Here is a 22,752-nt window from a genome sequence, read left to right on the forward strand (position 1 = left end):
AACAGCACATCTGCAACTTCATAGTTGTATAATTTGCACATGTACAGTCCGGCCCATAAGTATTTGACAGTGACACAATTTTCTTAAATTTGTCTCTGTATACCACCACTATAGATTTGAAATGAAGCAATCAAGATGTTATTGCAGCTTTAATTCAAGGGGTTTAACAAAAATATTGCATTAACCGTTTAGGAATTATAGCCATTTTTTGCAGAGTCCTCCATTTTCACAGGCACAAAAGTAATTGGACTATTGACAAGCACTTTTGTGGCCAGGTGTGGCCTGTTTCCTTGTTTTTCATGACAAATTAAGGAGATAAAAGGTCTGGAGTTGATTCCAAGTGTTGAATTTGCATTTGGTTCATGGGAACTCTCAATATGGTCCAATGAGGTGTCGATGCAAGTGAAGGAGGCCATCATTAGGCTGAAAAAAACCCAAAACAGACCTATCAGAGAGATAGCAGAAACAATTTGGTACATTCTTAAAAAGGAATGCACTGGTGAGCTTAGCAACACCAAAAGATCTGTAAAACCACAGAAGACAACTAAAGTGGATGCTCACAGAATTCTTTCCTTGTTGAAGAAAAACCCCTTCACAACATCTAGCCAAGTCAAGAACACTCTGGAGGAGGTAGGTGTATCATTGTTAAAGTCTAAAATCAAGAGATGCTTTCATGAATGTAAATATAGTTTACCTCAAGATGCAAATCACTGGTAACACTCAAGAGCAGAAAGGCCAGATTAGACTTTGCTTAAACAAATCTTTAAAAATAAATAAATAAAAAGCCTGACCAGTTTTGATGCAAGATTAACTTGTACGAGAATGATAGGAAGAGAAGAGTATGGAGAAGGAAAGGAAGGGCTCATGATCAAAGCATACCACGTTAACTGTCAAACATGTGGCGGGAGTGTTATGGCATGGGCATAAAAATAATCCTAATATTTATGATTATGTTAGTTTGTCCAATTAATTTTGAGCCTGTGAAAATGGAGGGACTCTGTAACAAATGGCTGTATTAATAATATTTTTGTTAAAACCCTTGAAATAAAGCTGAAAGTCTACACTTCATTCACATTTTGATTGCTTCATTTCAAATCCACTGTGATAGTGTACAGAGAAAATGACAAAAATTGTGTCTCTGTCCAAATACTTATGGGCCTGTCTAGACCTTATGTATATTAATTTCACTCTTATCAGGAATTTTATTTATCAATTGAGTCATAACTGACAGAGTTACTATTTGCTAGCTAGCTGACATTGTCTAATCCATCATGTTAATCAAAGTAAGGTAAATTTAAGTAGCTAATGTAATGTACCAACTGAAAATATATGGACAACAGCAGTCAATATTTACACTCAACACATTCTTTTTCTTTTTTTTGAGGGAAAAAAATTGCTGCACTCCATGATTTCCATCTAGCTCTGACACCTGCAGTAAGTTACCCATCGAATGGTAATGATCAACATACCAGAAAAATTGCAAAGAACTCCTGCTGAGGGTCTGACAGAACAGTTTATCAAATAACAAGACATGGCTTTACTACAGAACTGTCAAGAGCTTCAGGTGCATGTTGAAAAGTGCCTGCGTATTCATGAGACTTGACTGTCATGTCCCAAACTGCCAATCACCTCATTAATCATGCCCTTTTAATTATCACCAAACAACATCTATAAAATGCACTTTTCATAAAGAAAATATTGGGGAAAATATCAAGGCCAACTGAACTTGGAAAATTATTCCCAAAAATTATTTGTGGGGCTGCAACTTAAAATGTAAATTTGGCATATGCTCCATTCAATTACAAAGGAATGGGCAGGGTTAAAACTGTCCTACAGCCAGCCACGAGAGACCTCAGAGACATTTTGGGTTCACTTTTAACCACTGTTTTGAGTCCACCCATATATATAGTCATTGGTCACAATCAACCAGTGAAATTGGCAAATAGGTCTAACCAGAACATGCAACATTAAAAGGCAAAATTTCTTTTTTTACAGCTTAACATTTTTTAGAACTTAACTGGAGAATTTTAAAAAATAATAATACAATACTCAATGTAAAAAGAAATAAAACAAATTATAGTATTAAAAAATATAACATAACAGATATAATTTAAAAAACATTGAAATAATTAATCAAATTAGAAGGACTATTTTTGCTCCTATAAAATCATCAGCCAGTTACAGTTAACACCCAAAACGGCTTTGCTCATCTTTGTAAAATCATTTCAAAATTCTATTATTATTATTAGTAGTAGTAGGAGTAGTAGTAGTAATCAATCAATCAATCAATCAATCAATTATGCAATCAACCAAGTAATCAACCGATAATTAATTACATTTTTAGCAAGATCAGTTAATCTTTCTTTCATCTTAATTCCTTCTATCGATAGCATGAATAATCAGGTTTAGGCATTACAGCCAAACTCAGCAAGAGAAAGGAGTGTATTACTCATGAGAACCACTGGATTAAAAACTGCTGACTATAAAATAATAAACCTTATGCAAACAACTTTTTAATGCATTAAAAATTATGTAAACACAATATGCTATAAAAAACACAGTTTCACTAACCCATGTTAAATTACTATAGTCATACAAAGCATTATTTTGTGCTCTGAAATGATGGCATGCTTGGCATAATTATTCTTCTGCATTACCATCCTGCATATGGCCAGCTGTGGGTGTCATGGCATGGTCCTCCATCCCAGATAGAGGGCTTTCCTTCTTCTGGCCCATGCTAATAAAGGGATCTGCAGCTTTGCCTGTTGGGGGTTTGGCATGCTGGTAAATGGGCACTGACCGAGGTCTTTCCTGGTTAGAACAGGTTAGCCCACCAAAAGGCACAAAAGCCACCAACTGGTTCTGAGTCCAGGAAGAAAGTAGACTGATACCAGTGTTTGGATAGCTGAGTGGAGTATTGTGGGTCACAGCATCCCCTGGATTTTTGATAAGGATTGGAGAAGTGCTCATGGCTCTGGGTGGAGATGGGTGGACGGTAATGAAAAGCTCATCTGTGATTATAGAGGAGGGAGGAACAAGCAATGGAAAAAGCAGATTTGAATGTAAAGACTGGAAGAAAGGTGAGGGCATTTGCCTGTCACACAGGCTCCTCAAACCACCATAGATGGCAGTTAATTGTGGATAATAATTATATAGCCATAAACCAGAGTGCAATAGTAAGACTGCTCAGCTCTACCTTAGGAACAGCCCTGGATGGGAGATTCTTGAGATATGTGTGCTCATTTACACTGCCCTCTGAAAACATGTTGGTCATGTTAACAATCTAACTAGCACTTCTATGTTGTCTAAAACAAGCCATGAATAAATGTATGGGTGGTAATTGTAAGCAACATATTTAACAATTAATAATGTATACCATATACACACAAAGCAACTGGTTACGTACTTATACTATCCATGACCTACTGCCACAGATGACCTATAGCCAGAAATTAAAGCTTGCAGTTACTAGATGGAGGAATTCTGCTTCATCACTACAGTCAAGGTCAACAGCTTGTACTGTCATAAATGTATGTAAAATACAGGGACAAATGCAGGGACAAATGCAAAATGCAGGAAAGGTTGAGAGAGTGAGTGGAACATGGATAGATCATCACAAAAGAACAAAGCAACAATCAAATTTTAAGTGCTATTTACTTTTAGACTATCTATTCCTTTACCTTTGGTTACCAAAAATCTGGGTGGTCTGCCACCAGTGGTACCAAGCTCTAAATTGTTTAACACACATCAGAAAATGAAAGCTGATATTATGGTCTATTGTCTCATTCACATTTTGATTTCAAACCTAAATGTATTCAGTGTATAGCAAAAACAAAAGAACTGGCTATGCTGTTCAAATACTTTTTGGAAGGGACTGTATACAAAATAAACAGAAGAATAATAAAAGAACACTGGATAACTGTAACGCAGGGTCTATGAGATGGTGAAAGTATTTTGAGAAACTCCAGCTACAACAGCAGTGCTGCTTCGAGGGTTTTTGTGACAATAGTAGCTTGAGCAAACTTTCTAGTTTCTAGTAAATGATGAGAATGGGGAAAGCCAAGACCTTTTCACCAGCATGGGCACAGTATCAATAATGCATAAGGTCAGCATTAAGACAGACTTCCTAGAGTCTGCAAGATGCAGGAAAATATTGAATGAGTTACCATATATTGCAATAGGGTTATAAGCCTGTGCACTCTTGAAGTGAGGGCAAAAACAGGATGTTCCTGACTTTGTAGGGACTTGTGGCAAACAGCAATTATTATTATGAATATTCTATCTCTCCCATCTGTTAACACCTGACTGTGCCTGGTTTTAAGCTACATAAAAAACCTATTGCATGAGTACAAAGCTAAATGAAGTACAACCCCTTAGAGCTTGACGTTCCTCTGCACATCACTAATACTTGACATTTCAGAGATGGTCCCTTAGTCCTACATGTTGACTTTGTCCTGTCAATCCAGAGGTTGACTGACACTCAGAAACTCAAGACACACTTAGTCAATACTGAATTTGATAATTCTATATTAATATTTATTGTCATATTTTATTGTATTTTATTCTTAAGTCAAATGTTATTTGTACATTTGTTACTTTACTTTATTTTTTTTCCTCACACTATTATTCTTTCAGCAAAAGTATTGAATAGAAAACCTCACTAACAGTTACACAGTGGTAAAATAGTAAAGTGGTAAACATAGTGGTCTCCTTCGTAAGGATGGAATTGGCATGAACACCATGCATTTAAATTGGGGCATCTCACTGTTACCTCACAGTGGTAAGCCTAGTGTACGGGATGTACAAGACGTGTGAGATCACATGATTGACCTCTCTACCATCTTTTAATTGTCTTTTGTTGTCATCTTAATTTTTTCTTTTTATTACATAACTTTTTATTTGATTATTGTTTTATTCAGTGTGTATAGTGTTTTGTAAACCTGTTTTAAAAATGCTGCATTTTTAAATGAATAATATTGTTACTAGTATCAGAAAACAAACATAACAAAACAAACGCAGTGTTACCTGCAGAGGAGGACACAGTGGAAGTGGCACCAGAGAGATTTGGGCCAAATGGATCCAGAGATAGCAGGTCATTGCTGGTCAGTCTACTAATCAATAGAAGAAGTTGGTGATAAGAAACACTGGAATTTCCTCCTCTAGCTACTCTCATAAGAGATGATTATGTGCTGTACAAATAGCAATCAAAAAATAATTCAATGAGTGATAGAGTCCCTTCCTGTTCGCTTACACTATTATAGGAAACTGCTTGAAGCTTGAATAAGACTTACTCCGTATATGACGCTTGCTGTGTTCTGGACCTTACCAACTCATCACCTGAGGGAGAGAATGCAGTCTAGTTAATAGGAGCACCAAAATTTCCTCCCAGCTGTCCACTTCAAGTCCTGTAAGCCAGTGGTTTTCAAAGTGGGGGCCGCCGGGGGGGCCTCAACAATTTGGTGGGAAAAATAAATAAATACATGATTTTCTCTTTCTCACTCTCAGACAACCACACACACACACACACACACACACACACACACACAATCAATTCCGAATGTAATGTAATGTAAAGATGCAAGATGTAATTATTAACAATAAAAAAAGGGGGATATATTCAGAAGTCTGTATTTTTAATGTGTTTTAAAGACATCTTGCAAAAGGGGGGCCTCGGTCAAATGTTAATGCCATTTGGGGGGCCTTGCCCTGGAAAAGTTTGGGAACCACTGCTCTAAGCCACATATATTTTAATCAAAATATGAAACAGAAAACAAATGTTTCATTAAGTAAATTCTTTTTAACTGTACAAAAGGATTCAGGGTCTACTGCAAACAAAGTGTGGTATAAACTACAGTAGGAATCTGTAACGCTCCATTCACTCCGTGAAAGATTTATTGCACAAACATCTAACACCATAAACCCAAAACCACTTGTAGTTTTGTTTTGTTTTTTAAACCACTTACAGTGGATATAAAAAGTCTACACACCCCTGTTAAAATGGCAAGTTTTTGTGATGAAAAACATTAAACCAAGATAAATCATGTCAGAACTTTTCCCACCCTCAATGTGAAATATAAAAATAATTTTTTTTAAAAACAACAACTTAAAAACTACTTATAAAAAAGTAAGTGAAAAACAATCAGAAACATTTTAGGGAAAAATAGAAAAAATAAAAAAGTTAAAATAACCGTGCTGCATGAGTGTGCACACCCTTTTATAATTGGGGATGTGGCCTCGTTCAGGAATGACCTAATCACATTCAATCTCAAGTTCAAAAGTAATTATCATACAGCTGTCATCAATGCAATTATTCTGATTAACCCAAAATAAAGGCCAGCTGTTTCTGTAGGATTTTCATCTGACTGCTGAAGCCATGATCTGAAAAGAGCTGACAAAGACTGTACAGGGTCTCACTGTTGAAAGGAATTGATCAGGAGAGGGGTACAAAAAAACTTCCAAGACATTATTTGTACCATGGAACACTGTGAAGGCCATCAACAACAAGTGGAGAAAATGGAGCACCACAGTAACATTACCAAGAACAGGAAGTCCCTCCAAAATTTACAAAAGGACAAGTGTTACGTTCTCCAATGTGTTTCTATTTGCTCTATGTGCCATTTGTGTGTCTATGTCGGTGGTGGAACGGGTTTCATTTGTCTCCTCCCCCTTCTCTAGGCCCCGCCTACTGTAGGCATCATGTTCCAGCTTGTTACTGGATGATCACATCTTGTCCACGCCTGCGCCGGCCTTGTGCGAGAGGATTGGATGGCTGCACGTTTCCAGAGGTGTACTTAAGCCTTGTCAGTCTCCATCCCGGGGCATGGGATATACATACATATATATACATACATATATATACATACATATATATATATATATATATATATATATATATGAAAAGGTGAAGATAAAACAAAGCAACCGCAATCCTGGTCTCTCCAACCCTTTTCTTTATTTTATTGTATGTTGCGGCCCAATCTAGACCGGGTCATAACACAAGGAAAAAAAAAAAACACTTACCAGGGAGGTTGGAAAGCTGCAGGAATATCTAACAAGTACCAATTACTCTCTGCATGTGACAACAATCTCTTGTATTATTTACTTGTCTGGCTTATGGGGTACGGTGGGTAGACGGAACCCCTTTCTCACAAAAAAACATCAAGCCCAACTAAATCACTCCAATCCATGTGGCAAAATGTGTTATGGTCTGATGAGACCAATTCCAAAAGTTATAATAATCCCATCATTCCAAAAGGTATTAAAGATGCAAAATAAAGCATGTCACCAGAAGAAAAAAATATCCATGGTGCAGCATGGTGGTGTTTCTTCAGGCAGAACTAGGGCTTTTATCAAGCTGGTGGGAATCATGAATAGCAACAAATTTCAGTCGATTATAGTGCAAAACCTTCAGGCTTGTAGTAAGCTGAAGATGAAAAGGAATTGAAATGGGAGCATGGCAACCCAAAGAATGCACTCAAACTAATAAAGGAATCTGGATCATTGATTTTGAATGATCTAACCAGAGCCCAGACATGAATACAACTAAAAATCTATGGGGTGACCTGAAGCAGGCTGTGCACAGGAGATGCCCTTACAATTTGAGAGATCTAGTTTTTCTAGAATGTTTTTGCAAGAAAAAGTGGGACAATATTGCCAAGTCAAGATGTGCCATGTTGCCATAGACTCTTATATCCAAAAAGACTGAATGGTATAATAGTGTCTTTCCAATCTTCAACTGCCTAAAAATTACAACAAAAAAAAAACATTTTTGACCAACTAATTAATCTACTTAGTTGTTGATATACTAGGTGGTACCTCCATAACAAGCTGTTTGCTAAGGTTGAACTATAGTAGTTATTCCCAAAAGTATCCTACAAAATGCAGCTGTTGAACTTCACCAAACATCTTTATTACTACATGATTCCAAATGTAGTACCCAAAGTCATATCACACAATTTTGTAAACCAATCAATTGACCTTGTAGCATTCCATGAACACATTGTTATGCCAACCTACAGTATTATTTAGACAGAATGGCGGCGTCCGACTGTTCATCTATCACGGGGAATAGATTACTTAGAAGTGTGTGGCATTACTTAGAAATGTGCTGCTGCTACCTGGGCCTCACCCAACTCGACAAGTTTACCATCCCAGTTCTTTCAGCATGTCTATCATTTATGAACAGGTTTACAGTTCTAGTCCAATTAAGGTGATTCTCAATACCCCTGGCAGTTAGGAGGGGTGAAATAGAATGCAAGTTACAAGTGTTTCTATAAACTCCTTATTACCAGCAGATTTCATTTTCATTCATAACTAGTGCTAAATCAGCAAGTAGTTCCAGGGGGAAAAGCCTGCATGACAGAGGAATTTATTGCAAATAATATGTCAAAAAAAACTTCCTGACTTTGCTGGAAGATGTCAGCATGAATGCCTATAAGCCAGAGCCATAACTCCCTGCAGTTCTCGCCTGGTTTCCCACTGATTCTAAGCAGGGTTGAACCTGGCCAGTACCTGGATCGGAGTCTTCCTGGGGAAAACTAAGGGTGCTGCTGGAAGTAGTATTAGTGAGGCAAGCAGGGGGTGCTCACCCTGTGGTCTGTCTGGAGCCTAATGCCCCAGTACAGTGACTGGGACACTATACTGTAAAAACAGCACAGTTAAACCAAGATCCTGACTCTCTGTGGTCCTCACTGTGTACTGGTGAAAGTCCCCCATTGGCCCTTCTCTATCATGTCCGACCTAATAATCCCCATCTCTAAATAGGCTACATCACTCTCTCCTGTCCACTAATAGCTAGTGTGTGGTGTGCGTTCTGGTGCACTATGGCTTCCGTTGCATCATCCAGGTGGATGCTACACACTAGTGGTGGTTGAGGAGTACACCCCCCCCCCCCCCCCAATACTATGTAAAGTGCTTTGATTGTTTAAAAGAGCACTATATAACTGTAACTGTAACTGCATGTGCACAAAAAGGTATCCTGATCATTCTCACTACCCTTGACAGTTGTCTTCAGTTCACAGAACCACAGTTACACAAGAAACTAATGTGTACTACAAAAAAATTTAGCAAGCATATGATTATGTAATTAATCTTGTTCACCTATCTTGTTCATGGGTTCATTGGGTGGAATTTATTTTCTCATGGCATGAGCTAGCTCTGGAAGGCTTGCAAGAGAAATGAAGGAGGTGCCAAGAAAATTAATGAAAATGAAAGAGAAATAAAAATGGTGCACGCTTTCCAAAGTCAAACTTTTAGAGTAGTGATAGTGGAATGATGGGAGCAGGAAAAAAAGACTACTCACTAGACTGGTTCCTCCTCATGTGGACCTGGAAATGAAAAGACATTAATTAATGAGAGAAATAAAGAGTTAGGAAAATAACAAAGGACATGAAGTATTGTGTCGTCCAAGAGAAAACACACACACAAACACACGTTTGTCTTATTATGCTTGTGAGAGCCTTCCGTTACACCTTAACATAATCCTAAACTTAACCTCAGTCAGCAAGAGGAAACCTTTTCACGCTGGTTTTAAATAAAGATGCTGTTTTGTAATTTTTTTTGTTTTGTTGCTGTAAAAGTCAAATGTCCCCAAAAAGTAAAAAAATATTATGTATCTAAACCTAGTGATAATAAGACCAAAAATCGAATAAAATATAACTATAACATTCTGATACAAACAAATCCAAATATATTCAGTTTATCAGTGGTGCAAAAACACAGATTAAATGAAAGGACTACTAAACAATCAACTGCAATATAGTAACCCTACTCATCTGTCTGACGGTATAGAATGTATTATTCATATTACAGTTTAAAAAATGTCAGTTATAAAACATAAAATCTAAGGTGTTAAACGACATAAGAAAGCTGTGGGAATGGACACACAAAGAAAAAAAACACCTGATCCAATCTCAGAAGCTCTGAGTGACAAATGGGTTCAATGGAGAATATGAGTGAAATGAAGAATGGGAAGAAAAAAATTCCCAATAATTCACAACAACTCTGGAACAGTTAAAATGAGAGCCAAACAGAAGACAAACAGTAGCTTTACATGGACAACAATAATCCACTCTTAATCCGATTAAGACCATACTCTAATTAAGAAACTACCATGTAAACAGCAATTTTTACTTACCTTAATCTAATTAAGGTCATAATCGAAGTAAGCAATAATCTAATTAAGACAGGTGGAGTACTCCTGTTTTAGTCGCATTATGGACATGTAGTAGTGACATGTAAACACCTTAATCACATTATGAACGTCGTGTGGGAGTTTTCACCGCATTTTGCGACAGGACACGATCACACACGGCAGTTTTACGTTTTACGGCAAACAAGAGACTTCGGCTGTGTCCCAAATCGCATACTTTCCTACTATAGGCCTGTAGTGGGAAAAAATACATGTATCTCGGCTACTATATAGACGGTAACTATGCGATTTGGGACACACCCACCGCTTCAAGCAGTTGGCACGTATAGCATGACAAATAATTAACTGCACTTAAAGCGTTCGTAAAAAAACTAAAACTGTATACGGTACCATAACGAAGACGAACTGTATGTTGATACGTGAAATTCTGGAGGGACGTCGGACGGCGTGGCGCGGTGACGTAATGACGCGGACTGTTAATCCAATTATGTTCTAAAACATGTAAAACGGGAACATGACAGGAGTATTCTAAAAGCGACTCATGTAAACACCTTAATCACATTATTATCTTACTCAGATTAAGGTCAATAATTAGATTACTGTTGTCCATGTAAACGTAGTCAGTGAATACAGATCTTTTGGCTGACATGTAAATATTTCATAAGTTAATACTAGCATTTAGTGTGGAATTCTTTAAATTTACTTTCCTTTCTCTTATGCTTAAAATATGTTTTATTCTCTTTATGCCGATTGTTATATATTGGTTATGTACTTGTTATATGTTGGGTAGGCTTTCACACATTTAGTTAGGCAGGAAGGGAGAAGTTGTGTGACAATGCCAAAACCAAACTCTCATGTAATTCTCCATCTGAAGAACTTGCAAAGGAAATTAATCTATGGTGAAGATCCTGTCTCCAGGTTTGTCCTTCCACCCTTTTGCATTTGTTATTCTGGTGTAAAAGACAAATTTATGGTGACTGTGAGCCTGGATCAATCTTGATGACCTGCTGGATGGAATGAGCCATAACCACAGTTGTGCCAGAAGAACAGCCTGGAAAGTGTACAAAGTAGACAATATGGATGTGAGAGATATTTATGAAGTGTTTTTGCTGGGGCAAAACCAGAGGACAGAATGAAACTGGGTACCCTGTAAGAACTGGGTAAAGCCTGTTCACAGAAACGAATGAGTCCATTGAAGATTACAGACAGAGACTGAAAAAGTGTTTTAGGGAACACAGTATGTTAATGGATAAGAGACGGCTCCTCACTTATCCCTCTGATCAGCATGTATCTAGATGACCCCATCAGAAAATCTGTTCTTCAAGGTAAAAAGTAGCTGCTCAAACTCAGAGCGAGCACAATAAACTTTCAAATTTGTCTGGCTGCACTACAAGTAGAAGCAGCTGAGAAGGGGAAGTACCGAGTCATGCTAGTATCTGCCTCGCAGCCATGAGATGAGGATGAAGGAAACAGTGATCAAAAGTGGAAAAAACATAGAGGAGAGTTGGAACCTGCCAATGCTGCAAAGATCCTGGCCAGAGAATGCAGGGAAAAGAAAGCAGCTGAAAGCTGTGCTGTAGCCAGTGTGCCCCCTGCTGATAATATGGTGGAGCACTTCCAGTCTCTTCCTGAAGGCACTCAGTGCCACCTACTGGACTCTAGGCCAACTTATCGACAGCCAAATTTTTAGAACACTCCTCATTGTAATCTATCTCTGCTGCCCTCAAACAAAAAGAAGATGGTTTGTATTTAACAGTTCTAGTGGGTATTCAAGAAACACAATTTTACTTTCTTGTGCACATGGGGCACAGATAACCACTGTGGACAATATATATGCATTTCCTCTGACTGAAAAAACAATTCTATCCACAGAAGCTGATGGCACACAATTTTCAATCCCAAAGACTGACTCACTTCCCCTGATCATTGGTCCCAGCACAACGCATACCCATTTTTTGCAAGGCAAAGTCACTGGTAATGTTTGAGAAATGGACATTGCTGAATCCATTGATTTCCCAAAGAACAAACGACCCTCATTGTAGCGCAGAAATGTGGAAACAGAACCTCCTGTGTTCCATGATCATCTAATCTGGACTAAATCTAAGAATGAAAATGAACTTCTTCAAATGGAAACAGTTAAGCTCAAAGTCAACGCACCTCCATTTTCAGGACAGTACCCCATCAACTCAGAAGTCAAAAAAGGGGTGCTGGCCATCGTCAGTGAGCTCGAAGTGAATGGCATTCTGAAAAAGTCTGTAAGTGCAATATATCTGGACACACCTGCTACAAGGGCTACATAACTCTCCAACTTTGTACCATCAGGCATTGAGGAAACATTTAATGGAGATCATAAACTGTCTCAGCTCCAAGACCTTGCAATATGTTGATGACCTATTGGTTGCTTCAGGAACAGAGGAACAAAATAAAAAGTATGTTCAAACACTTTTGGTCTTCCTTGCAAGAAAGGGACACAAAGCCAGCAGGAGAAAAGCTTAACTGGTCAAACAGGAAGTGGTGTATCTGGGACAAAAGCTGACACCAAGACACAGAGATGCTACATGAGTAAAGCACTGCGAGTCAAAACACTCCACTCCCTACATAGGTGAAAGCTTTCTTTTCTGGGTTCAACCGACACTGGGTTGAATGCGCATTTCACTCCACACCACTCTACACCACCTACTTAAAGGTGACCCAAAATCCAGTGAAACATTAACTTGGACAGAAGAAGCCAAGGAAGCATTTCAGGTGATAAAAAGATAAAAATGGATATGAAACATTGACTCTGATCACTGAGAAAGCACCTGCAAATTATCATGGCTGACCATGCGATCTGACCCCAACTTCCTAACAAACTGGGATATGCGAAGAAAAGAATTGCACTGTGCTGTAATGTATATTTGACAAATAAAGGCTTCTTCTAAGATCCTGTCTTTATATTTAGCCTTCCACCTTTTGCATTTGACAGAAGTGTTATATTGGTGTAAAAGGCAACAGGACATTTAGGCATTTAGGACATGAACAAAACCAATACTTTAGGTTGGCAAAAAGAAAAAGTTGACCCCTGCAAGATGGATGTTAGTGTTTACTGTATACAGCAATCCTAAAAATAAGAAGAGAGGGAACTGTAGTTGGATTGGATACCATATCTTATTTAACCCCAATTCTGAAAAAGTTGAAATTTGAAAATTCAAATGACCCTGTACTATACGGAAAACACATTATTAACACATTATTTGATGTTTTACTTTGTGAATTAAATTTATTTGTGAAAATATACACTCATTTCCAAATCTGATTACTGCAACACACTCCAAAAAAGTTGGGAAAGTCGACTGTTTACCACTGTGTAACATCACCTTTTTTTTAAATAACACTTATTAAGCGTTTGGACACTGAAGACACCTGTTGGTTAAGTTTAGCAAGCGGAATTTTCCCCCATTCATCCGTTGTGTATTTCTTCAACTGCACAACTGTACAGGGCCTTCGTTGCCTTATTTTGCACTTCATAATGTGCCACACATTCTCAATCGGAGACAGGTCAGGACTGCAGGCAAGCCATGCTAACACCCACGCTCTGCTTACGCAACCATGCGCTTGTAATCCAGGCAGAATGTGGTTTGGAGTTGTCCTGCTCTGGATGGCAGCATATGGTGCTCCAAAATGTGTACATATCTTTCTGAATTAATGGTTCCCTCACAGATGAACACTTCTGGACAGTGTTGATGCATGGCTTCTGCTTTGCACAGTAAAGCCTTAACTTGCACCTGTGGATGCAGCGGCAAATGGTGTTATCTGACAAAGGTTTACCAAAGTATTACCGAGCCCATGTCAGGATATCCATTACATACCCATGATGGTTTTTAAGACATTGACGTCTGAGGGATCGAATATCATACGTATTCAGAAGTGGTTTTCGCCCTTGGCCTTTACACACCGAGATTTGACCGGATTCCTTGAATCTTTTAATTACATTGTGCACTGTAGAAAGTGAAATGCCCAAAATCCTACCTATTTGTCTTTGGGGAATATTGTTCTCAAAATGTTGGATTATTCACTGACACTGACTGTTCGCAGATTGCTGCTGTTGAAGGACTAGGCCATTTTTAGAGGCTCCTTATATACTATGATTAGACAATTGCCTCACCTATTTCACATCACCTTGTTATTTCAACTTGTCACATCACTATTAGTCCTAAATTGCCCCTGTCCCACTTTTTTGGAACACCTTACATGCATCGATTTCAAATTTACCTTCAAAAAACTATGCAGTTAATTAGATAAAACATCAAATACCTTGTCTTTATACATTTGTTGTTTAAATACAAGTGAAAGTACATTTACAAATCACTCCTCTTTGTTTTCATTAGCATTTTTCATTACAAATGTCTACATACAGTCATGTGAAAAAATAAGTACACCACATGGAAATGGTTTGTGTTTATTTATTTTCACATATTTGGACAAGCAAACCTTTTATCCTCTTTGAAACAGTGACTATGTTTACATGTACAGCATTAATCTAATTATTGACCTTATTCTGAGTAAAGACAATATTTTGATTAAGGTTTTTCATGAGACTTTACATGAGTCACTTTTAGAATACTCCTTTCATGGTCCTGTTTTACATGTTATAGAACAGAGATCGATTAACAGCACACGTCATTATGTTCAATGTTCCCTCCAGAATTTCAGGTATCGACATACAGTTAGTCTTCGTTATGGTACCATATATACAGTTTTGGGTGTTTTTATTTAAAATTTGTACGAACACTTCAAGTGCGGTTAATTATTTGTCATGCTGTACTTGCAAACAGTCGACTGCTTGAAGCCGTGGGCTGCGTCCCAAACCGTGTACTTACCTACTACATAGTAGCCGAGATACATGTATTTTGCCTACTATAGGCCTATAGTAGTTAAGTACACGGTTTCGGATGCAGCCGTGCTCTCTTGTTTGCCGTAAAACGGTTGAGCACTGCCGTGTGTGATCGTGTTCTGTCACAAAATGCGGTGAAAACTCTCACATGACGTTAATAATGTGATTAAGGTGTGTACATGTCTGTAATACACATCGATAATGCGACTAAAACAGGAATACTCCACATGTCTTAATTCGATTTGTGTTTACTTCGAGTATGACCTTAATCAGATTAAGGTAATTAAAAATTGCTGTTTACATGGAAGCTTCTTAGTCAGAGTATTGTCTTAATCGGGTTAATATTGGATTATTGTTGTCCATGTAAACACACAATGTCTATTAATAAAGTTGATACACTCTACCAAATGACACATACAATTGACATTCTCTAGTAATTTTCACAATTTAAATGCACAAAAAAAAAAACATATTAGACACATGGAAAAAGTAAGTACACCCCTACATTTATCACACCTTCAAATAAATAAAATTAGAATCAGGTGTTCAAGATTAGGTGCCAATGATTAGAACCTGCTTAGGGAGTGCTGGTGGAACCTGTCTCATTTATACCTCTCACATCTATCAAAAATTCATTGCAGGACCTGCTAGTAAGTCTTGCAAAGTGCATGCTTCTACAATCAGAAAGAGACTGCACAAATTTGACCTCCATGGAAGGTGTACCAGGAAAAAACTACAGTGTTTGTCAGTGAGTAAATTGAGCAAAGACCAGGTGTTTTGGAATAATGTGCTCTGGACAGACAAATCAAAGACAGAGTTGTTTGGCCACAGTAACAGCAGACATGTTTTGCGCTGACCAAAGACAGCTTTTCAGGAGAAGCACCTCATACCAACTGTGAAGAACCTGTGGTGGAAATATTATGGTTTGGGGTTGCTTCAATTTCTCACGGACTGGACAGCTTGCATTCATTGATAACTATGAATTCTGCATCATATCAAAGAGTTCTTGAAGACAATGTGAGGCCATCTGTACGAAAGTTAAAACTGAACCAAAGGTGGACCTTTCAACAGGATAATGATCCTAAACACGCTAGCAAACCCTGCAAGTAATGGCTCAAAAAGAAGAAATGGAGGGTTATGAAATGACCTAGTCGAAGCCCAGATTTGACATTGAAATGTTGTGGTTGGGTTTGAAACAGGTAGTACATGCAAGAAAACCCTCAAACATCTTGCAACTGAAAGAATATTGCATGGAAAAGTGGTCAAAAATTCCAACAAGTTTGGTGGACAATTATGCAAAACGCCTACATGAAGGTGGCAATACTAGCTTCGGATGCCAAGGGTTTACTTACTTTATCCACAGAATATCACATCTATTAATATTTCTGTTGAATAAGTGATTGAAAAAGCTATTTTTCCTGGTGGTTTTGTTCAATTACACCAGCTTTATTAATAGGTACTGTTTCAAAGATGATCAAATGTTTGCTTGTCCAAATATGTTAAAACAGACAACAATTTCCATGGGGTGTACTTATTTTATCACATGACTATATATACTGAAAGTAAAAGGGAAACCTCTATTACTAAAAAAAAAAAACTCATGATGTCAAACCACATCTATAACATCAGGCATGAAAACTTTGTAAGTACATTTCTAAGAGCTACTTATCAGGTGGTAGTATGTAGAGAGATAATAGTGATGTACTGCCCTCTATTGGCAGTAAAGTCAACAGAGGATGGAGGGCCATAGAAATGATGAGGGAGAGTGTGAGTGAAAGAGAGTGGAGTGGGGCTGAACGGTCAATAATGGGATGAATGGAAGCTACATGTGATGTATGTTTTTCTTTGTGGTTCATACCTGTAACTACCCATGTTTGTTTTTACATACTCTTGTATTTCTGTGCATGTGTGAATGTCTTACTGTAGCAGAGGGGGAAAGGGTTATGTTTCCAATTGAAGCCTTCAGCTCGTCAATGGTTGCTTTGTGCTGCTGTGTGCCACTATTGGGTTGCACAGGTTTGATTTCCACATGAAATTTTCTGCGCTCATCTTCTTCATCTGAATCACTGGATGAAGAGTTGTTTTCTTTGGTATGTAGATGGAATCATTAAGGAATCATGCCGGATATATGTTTGTGTATATAGTGCCTGTTTATTAGGTACAAATAGTTTGGCTGGTCAGATATTATTTGGGTGGTGACCCATTTTTTGCACAACAGTAACACCAAACTTGTAGTAGCATTTTAGTAAGTACAAGTTTACCAGGAAGAGCAGCATTGCTATAAGCACAGTGGACACTTACTGGTCACTTTATTAGACACATTTAACTTGTTACTCCAGCATGTATGTGTACAGTTAGAAAGCTTAGCTCATTTTTATATGCACGATTTGTGTTAATAATTTTTTAGCCATTCATCAGAGCTTCAACAGAACAGCTGTTTATATTTTTGGTTGGTGGAGAAACAATGAGGTGTTTAAAAATCCCAGCAACACTGCTGCATCTCAACACCCACAAAGCATGCCTCCATGTCAGTGTATCTGCAGCCCTGACAATGATCCACTACCCAGTATTATCTGGTCAGTGATGGTCCCTGTCCACTAATGTACAGTCCCTTCTGAAAGTATTTGAACAACAAAAGCAATTCTATTGTTTTCACTATACAATTAAGACATTTGGGTTAGAAATCAATAGATGAAAAGGTGAATTTCAGATTTCATTTCCTCATCTAGATCATTTAGATATGTTAAACAACTTAGAACACGGCACCTTTTGTTTGAATCCACATACTTTTTCAAGTGATCAAAAATACGAAACATGTGACTGACAGGTGTTTCTTGCTGGCAAGGTGTCCCCTGTATAAACTGATTGTTTAAAATTTAAAGAATCAATAGCTCTGAATGTCTGCATTTGTTGTTAAACAGGACTAACCAACATGAAGACCAGAGAGCTGTCTATGGGAGAAAAGCAAGCCATGAGTAAAGAGGGAAAATCTATCAGAGCCATTGCACAAGCATTAGGCATAACCAATATAATACTTTGGAATGTCCTGAAAAAGTAAGAAACCACTGGTGTACTAACAACCAGACATGGAACAGGTCGACCATGAAAACAACAGACAGTGATATCAACAACAACTTTCACAGGGTAGATGTATTACATGTATGTATCAGATGTATCACAATCCACCATTCGAAGAAGACTTCAAGTACAGAAATATAGAGGCCATACCACAAGATGCCAACCACTCATTAGAATGACACAACAAAGGACTTCATCAGGAGGAATAAGTGGAAGGTTTTAGACTGGCCAATGTCAATCACCAGACCTTAACCCAACTGAGCATGCACTTCACTTCCTGAAGGCTAGACTGAAGGGAAAACCCCCCACAAAACACACAACAACTGAAAGAAGTTGTAGTACAAGCCTGGCAAAGCAACACAAAAGAAAAATGCAACAGTTTGGTTAGTGGGTCACAAGTTTGATGCAGTTATTGCAAGCAAGGTATATGCAAACAAATATTAAGTATTACAGTATTAGTATTAAAATAATTAAGTATTATAACTAAATATCAAGTGTTAAGTACTACAAGACTATCTGTCCCTATTCTTCTGCATACAAATTGGGTGATCTACCACTAAAGGTGCCAATTTTTAAGTTGTTTAACACATCTAGATGTAAATATCAACAAATGAAAGCTTAAATTCTGATCTATTAGCTCATTCATCTTTTGATCTCAAACCCACATGTCATCAATATATAGCGAAAAAAAATAGAATTGGCCTTGCTGTTCCAATAGTTTTGGAGGGGAGAGCATAACCAAAGGTGACCTAGGTGTACCTGATAACAGACAATGAACCTTGAGGTGGATAGTCTAAAGCAGAAGACCACATTAAGTTAAACTTCTGTCAGCAAAGAACAGATAGTTGATTCTGCAGTGGGCACAGGCTCACTAAAACTGTACAGTTGAAGACTGGAAAAATGTAGCCTGGTCTGATGAATCTTGCTTTCTGCTGGGGCACTCAGATGGTAGGGTCAGAATATGGCACCAACGGCATGAATCCATGGACCCAACCTGCCTTTGTCAACAGTCCATGCAGGTGTAGGTGGTGTAATGATGTGGGGAATGGTTGCTCGGCATATTTGGGCCCGTTAATACGAATCAATTAGCAATTGAATGTCACAGCCAATCTGAGTATTGTTGCTAACCATGTGCATCCCTACATGACCACAATTTACCCATCTTTTAATGGCTACATGCAGCATGATAATGCACCATGTCACAAAACAAAAGTCGTCATAAACTGGTTTCATGAACATGACAATTACTTCAATGTTCTTCAGTGGACTTCCCAGTTACTGGATCTGAATCCCAAAAACACCTTTGGGATGTGGTAGAACACATTGCAGGTGATTTGCAGCATTAAAATGCACCTGAAAAATCTGCAGGAATTGTGTGATGCAATGATGTCAACATGGACCATAATGTCAAAGGAATGTTTCCAACATTTCATGAATCCATTTTTGTTTGGAATCCATGCCATTAAGAACTCAGGGCAAAGGGACGCCCTTCACTTGTTATCATAGTGTTCCTAATAAAGTGCTACATGAATGCATGTAGACACAAATAATTGACAACAAACAAATAATTACATATTAAGTGACACATACAGTACACTTTTTAGAAGCTAAAAGTAGCAGAATCATGCATGTTTCCTAGATAAAGCTTCAGACTGATTTCACAAAACTGAATGTTTTCAAGGCTGTAACATATTTTGAACTACTCCCTTATAGTCCTATACATCCGCTAATGGCACAGCGTCACAATAACATATTAACACACATACATTCCAAAATTAAATGTTACAAGCAAATATTAAGTGTTATTTACTTTAATTTACTTGAAGATTTATCTGTTCCTATACTTTTGCTCGCTTAAAAATTGGGTGGTCTGATGAAAAATGTTCAGTTTTATATTGTTTAACACATCTAGGTGTAAATACCAGGAAATAAAAGTTGAAGTCCTAAACTCTCGTATCATATCCATCTTTTGATCTCAAACCTAAATTTATTTGGTGTACAGCAAACAAATTAATTGGCCTTGCCTTTCCAATTATTTTTGGAGGAGACTGTAACTATAAGTAATCAGTATGACCAAATCAGTATAATTTTAAAACTAAGTAGACAAGCTAATTTGGCAGACAACCATGGATAAAGGATATCATTTTCACTGAATTCCGGTCTGATACAGAAACCCTCTTCATCCACCTGAGGCACATTCTAGGACAAAAGAGTGCAGGTTAAACATTATATTAGTTACTTTTTTTCCTCCCACACATATTCAATTTATTATTATATAGACAATTTTGCAACACTTGCTCATAACTTACAGCATTTTGAAAATCTATGGGTCCATAGATATCTGAGGGAGCTCCATTGGCTGTGTTCTGTACAAAATATAAGAATGTAAAATTCTGTTTAAATTCATGCAGTCATACATTACAAGAATTGTTCAGCTTAATATCTAAAAAAAAAAAAATTGAGCTGATATAAATTTTTAAGCAAAGGTCTACTGCATGCACCATTCCTCTAAATTTGTTCTAATGTTTTATTTTTTCTCTGTATTTATTCATTTTATATTACTCATAGCCCCACATTTACACATTTTATCTTTAACAACCTCAAATGTTTTAATTAAGTGTAGATGTTAATACAAAATGGCAAAGGAAACCACTCAAAACAGTCAGTAGAATTTAGGCCCTGCTTCACAAATATCTGAAAAGGAAAAAAAAAAAAACAAAAAAAAAAAAAAAAAGGAATACTCACAGTATTTTCGACTTCTGTAGATTCACTGAGTTAAAAGAAAAAGTAATTATAATTACAAATCACTTAAACAATAAATGAATTCTAGTATTACATAAAACATGTTCAGTAAATTCATATAGACAAACTATTAAATTAGAAAATGCAATAAAATATTTTGGGAGGTAATAGACTGCAATACACAGCAAAAAAAGAGTAGTTCTCATTTACGTGGAATCTGTATCCTTGTCTTTTCTTCGCCCTGGAATGGCAAAGGCCTTCCTCTTTCTAGATTTAGCACCTAGATACACAAATTTAGTGATGTCATGCAGTGCAATTTCAAGACACCTTCTGACAAACAACAATATACACAAACAGATGGGTGACTAGGAAAAAAGGAAAAAAGGTGCCTCTGTTATGCTGTATAAGACGTTTTGTTGGTGTGGTTTGATTCCACGTGTCTCCTCAGGGGTAAGGATCATTGCAAATCAATACAAAATGATTCCAGCTGAACACCTTTATCCTATGATGACACATATGTATGCAGATGAGAGTGCTCTCTTATATATAATATTATATATAAAAGTGATATTTTCTTTAAGAATATCTGTTCCTATACTTTTGCTCACAAAAAATTGGGTGGTCTGCCACCAAATGTTCTATGTTGTTCAGTTTTTATTTCCTGGTATTTATATGTAAATGTGTTAAACGACATAGAACATAACACAGTTTTATCAGACCAAACAATTTTTAGGAGAGCAAAAATACTGTAACATGTGACTGACAGGTGGTTTGTTGTTACCCAGGTGTGTCCTGTAAGATTGTCTGTTTAAACAATACATAGCTCTGAACATCTACTCTTGGTTTTTGCCTTTAGTTTCACCTGTGAAGACTGCATTTGTTGTTAAAAAGGATAAGCCAACATGAACATCAGAGAGCTGTCTATGAGAGAAAAGCAAGCAATTTTGAAGTTAAGAAAAGAAGGAAAACCAATCAGAGGCACTGCACAAACACTGGGCATAGCCGATACAAAAATTTGGAATGTCCTGAAAAACAAAGAAGCCACCGGTGTACTGAGCAACAGACACCAATGGGGTTGCCAAAGATAACAGCAGCTGATGATGTAAACATTGTGAGAGCTGTGAAAAAAACCCCAAAACAACAGTCAGTGACATCAACAACAATCTCCACAGGGTAGGGGTGAAGGTATCACAATCCACCATTTGAAGAAGACTTCAAGAGCAGAAATATAGAGGCCATACCACAAGATGCAAACCCCTCACATACAGTAAGAATTGGAAAGCCAGATTGGAATTCACAAAGAAATACAGAGATGAAAACAAAACACAAAAATTCCACAAAAGTTCTGGAGCAAAGATTAACCTCAAGCAAAGGGATGGAAAGGCCAAAGAAAGGATCTGCTCATGATCCAAAACATACAAGCTCATATCTGAAACATGGCGGAGGTAGTATTATGGCTTAGGCTTGTATGGCTGCTTCTGGAATGGGATCACAATTTTTTATTGATGATGTAACTCATGATGGTAACAGCAGAATGAATTCAGAAGTTTACAGGAATCTTCTGAGTAAGAGAGAAATGCATCCAAATTAATTGGGATGATCGTTCTCTATGCAGCAAGACAATGATCCAAAACACACTGCCAACTCATCAAAGGACTTTATTGGGGGGAAAAGTGGAATGTTTTAGACTGGCCAAGTCAATCATCAGACCTTAAACCAATTGAGCATGCATTTCACCTCCTGAAGAGGACACTGAAGGGAGAAACGACCCTAAACAAACATCAACTGAAAGAGGCTAGGGAAATAGCCTGCAAAAAGAAACCAGTTTGCTGATGTCAATGACACGCAGCTATTGCAAGCAAGAGATATGCAACCAAATATTAGGTGTTTTTTTTTTTTTAAAATTACT

General features: G+C 37.5%; 1 protein-coding gene across 6 annotated transcripts in view; it reads right to left on the minus strand.

Moving 5' to 3' along the window:
* fcho2 (FCH and mu domain containing endocytic adaptor 2) overlaps positions 1-22,752 on the minus strand; it is a 136,835-nt gene that overhangs the window by 20,372 nt on the left and 93,711 nt on the right. For 3 of the 6 annotated variants that reach the window (XM_053677247.1, XM_053677250.1, XM_053677249.1), the window contains exons 10-18: positions 21,054-21,123; positions 20,847-20,871; positions 20,411-20,467; positions 20,240-20,300; positions 16,945-17,114; positions 9,302-9,326; positions 5,292-5,337; positions 5,026-5,111; positions 2,658-3,011 (exon numbers count right to left, since the gene is read on the minus strand). In XM_053677247.1, the coding sequence (XP_053533222.1) occupies positions 2,658-3,011; positions 5,026-5,111; positions 5,292-5,337; positions 9,302-9,326; positions 16,945-17,114; positions 20,240-20,300; positions 20,411-20,467; positions 20,847-20,871; positions 21,054-21,123 (894 nt within the window). The remainder of the gene's footprint in view (positions 1-2,657; positions 3,012-5,025; positions 5,112-5,291; positions 5,338-9,301; positions 9,327-16,944; positions 17,115-20,239; positions 20,301-20,410; positions 20,468-20,846; positions 20,872-21,053; positions 21,124-22,752) is intronic. The other 3 variants (XM_053677248.1, XM_053677252.1, XM_053677251.1) reach the window with 3 other exon arrangements.

This window comes from Ictalurus punctatus, chromosome 28 (genome assembly GCF_001660625.3).
Source record: "Ictalurus punctatus breed USDA103 chromosome 28, Coco_2.0, whole genome shotgun sequence".
In the NCBI taxonomy this organism is placed as follows: domain Eukaryota; kingdom Metazoa; phylum Chordata; class Actinopteri; order Siluriformes; family Ictaluridae; genus Ictalurus; species Ictalurus punctatus.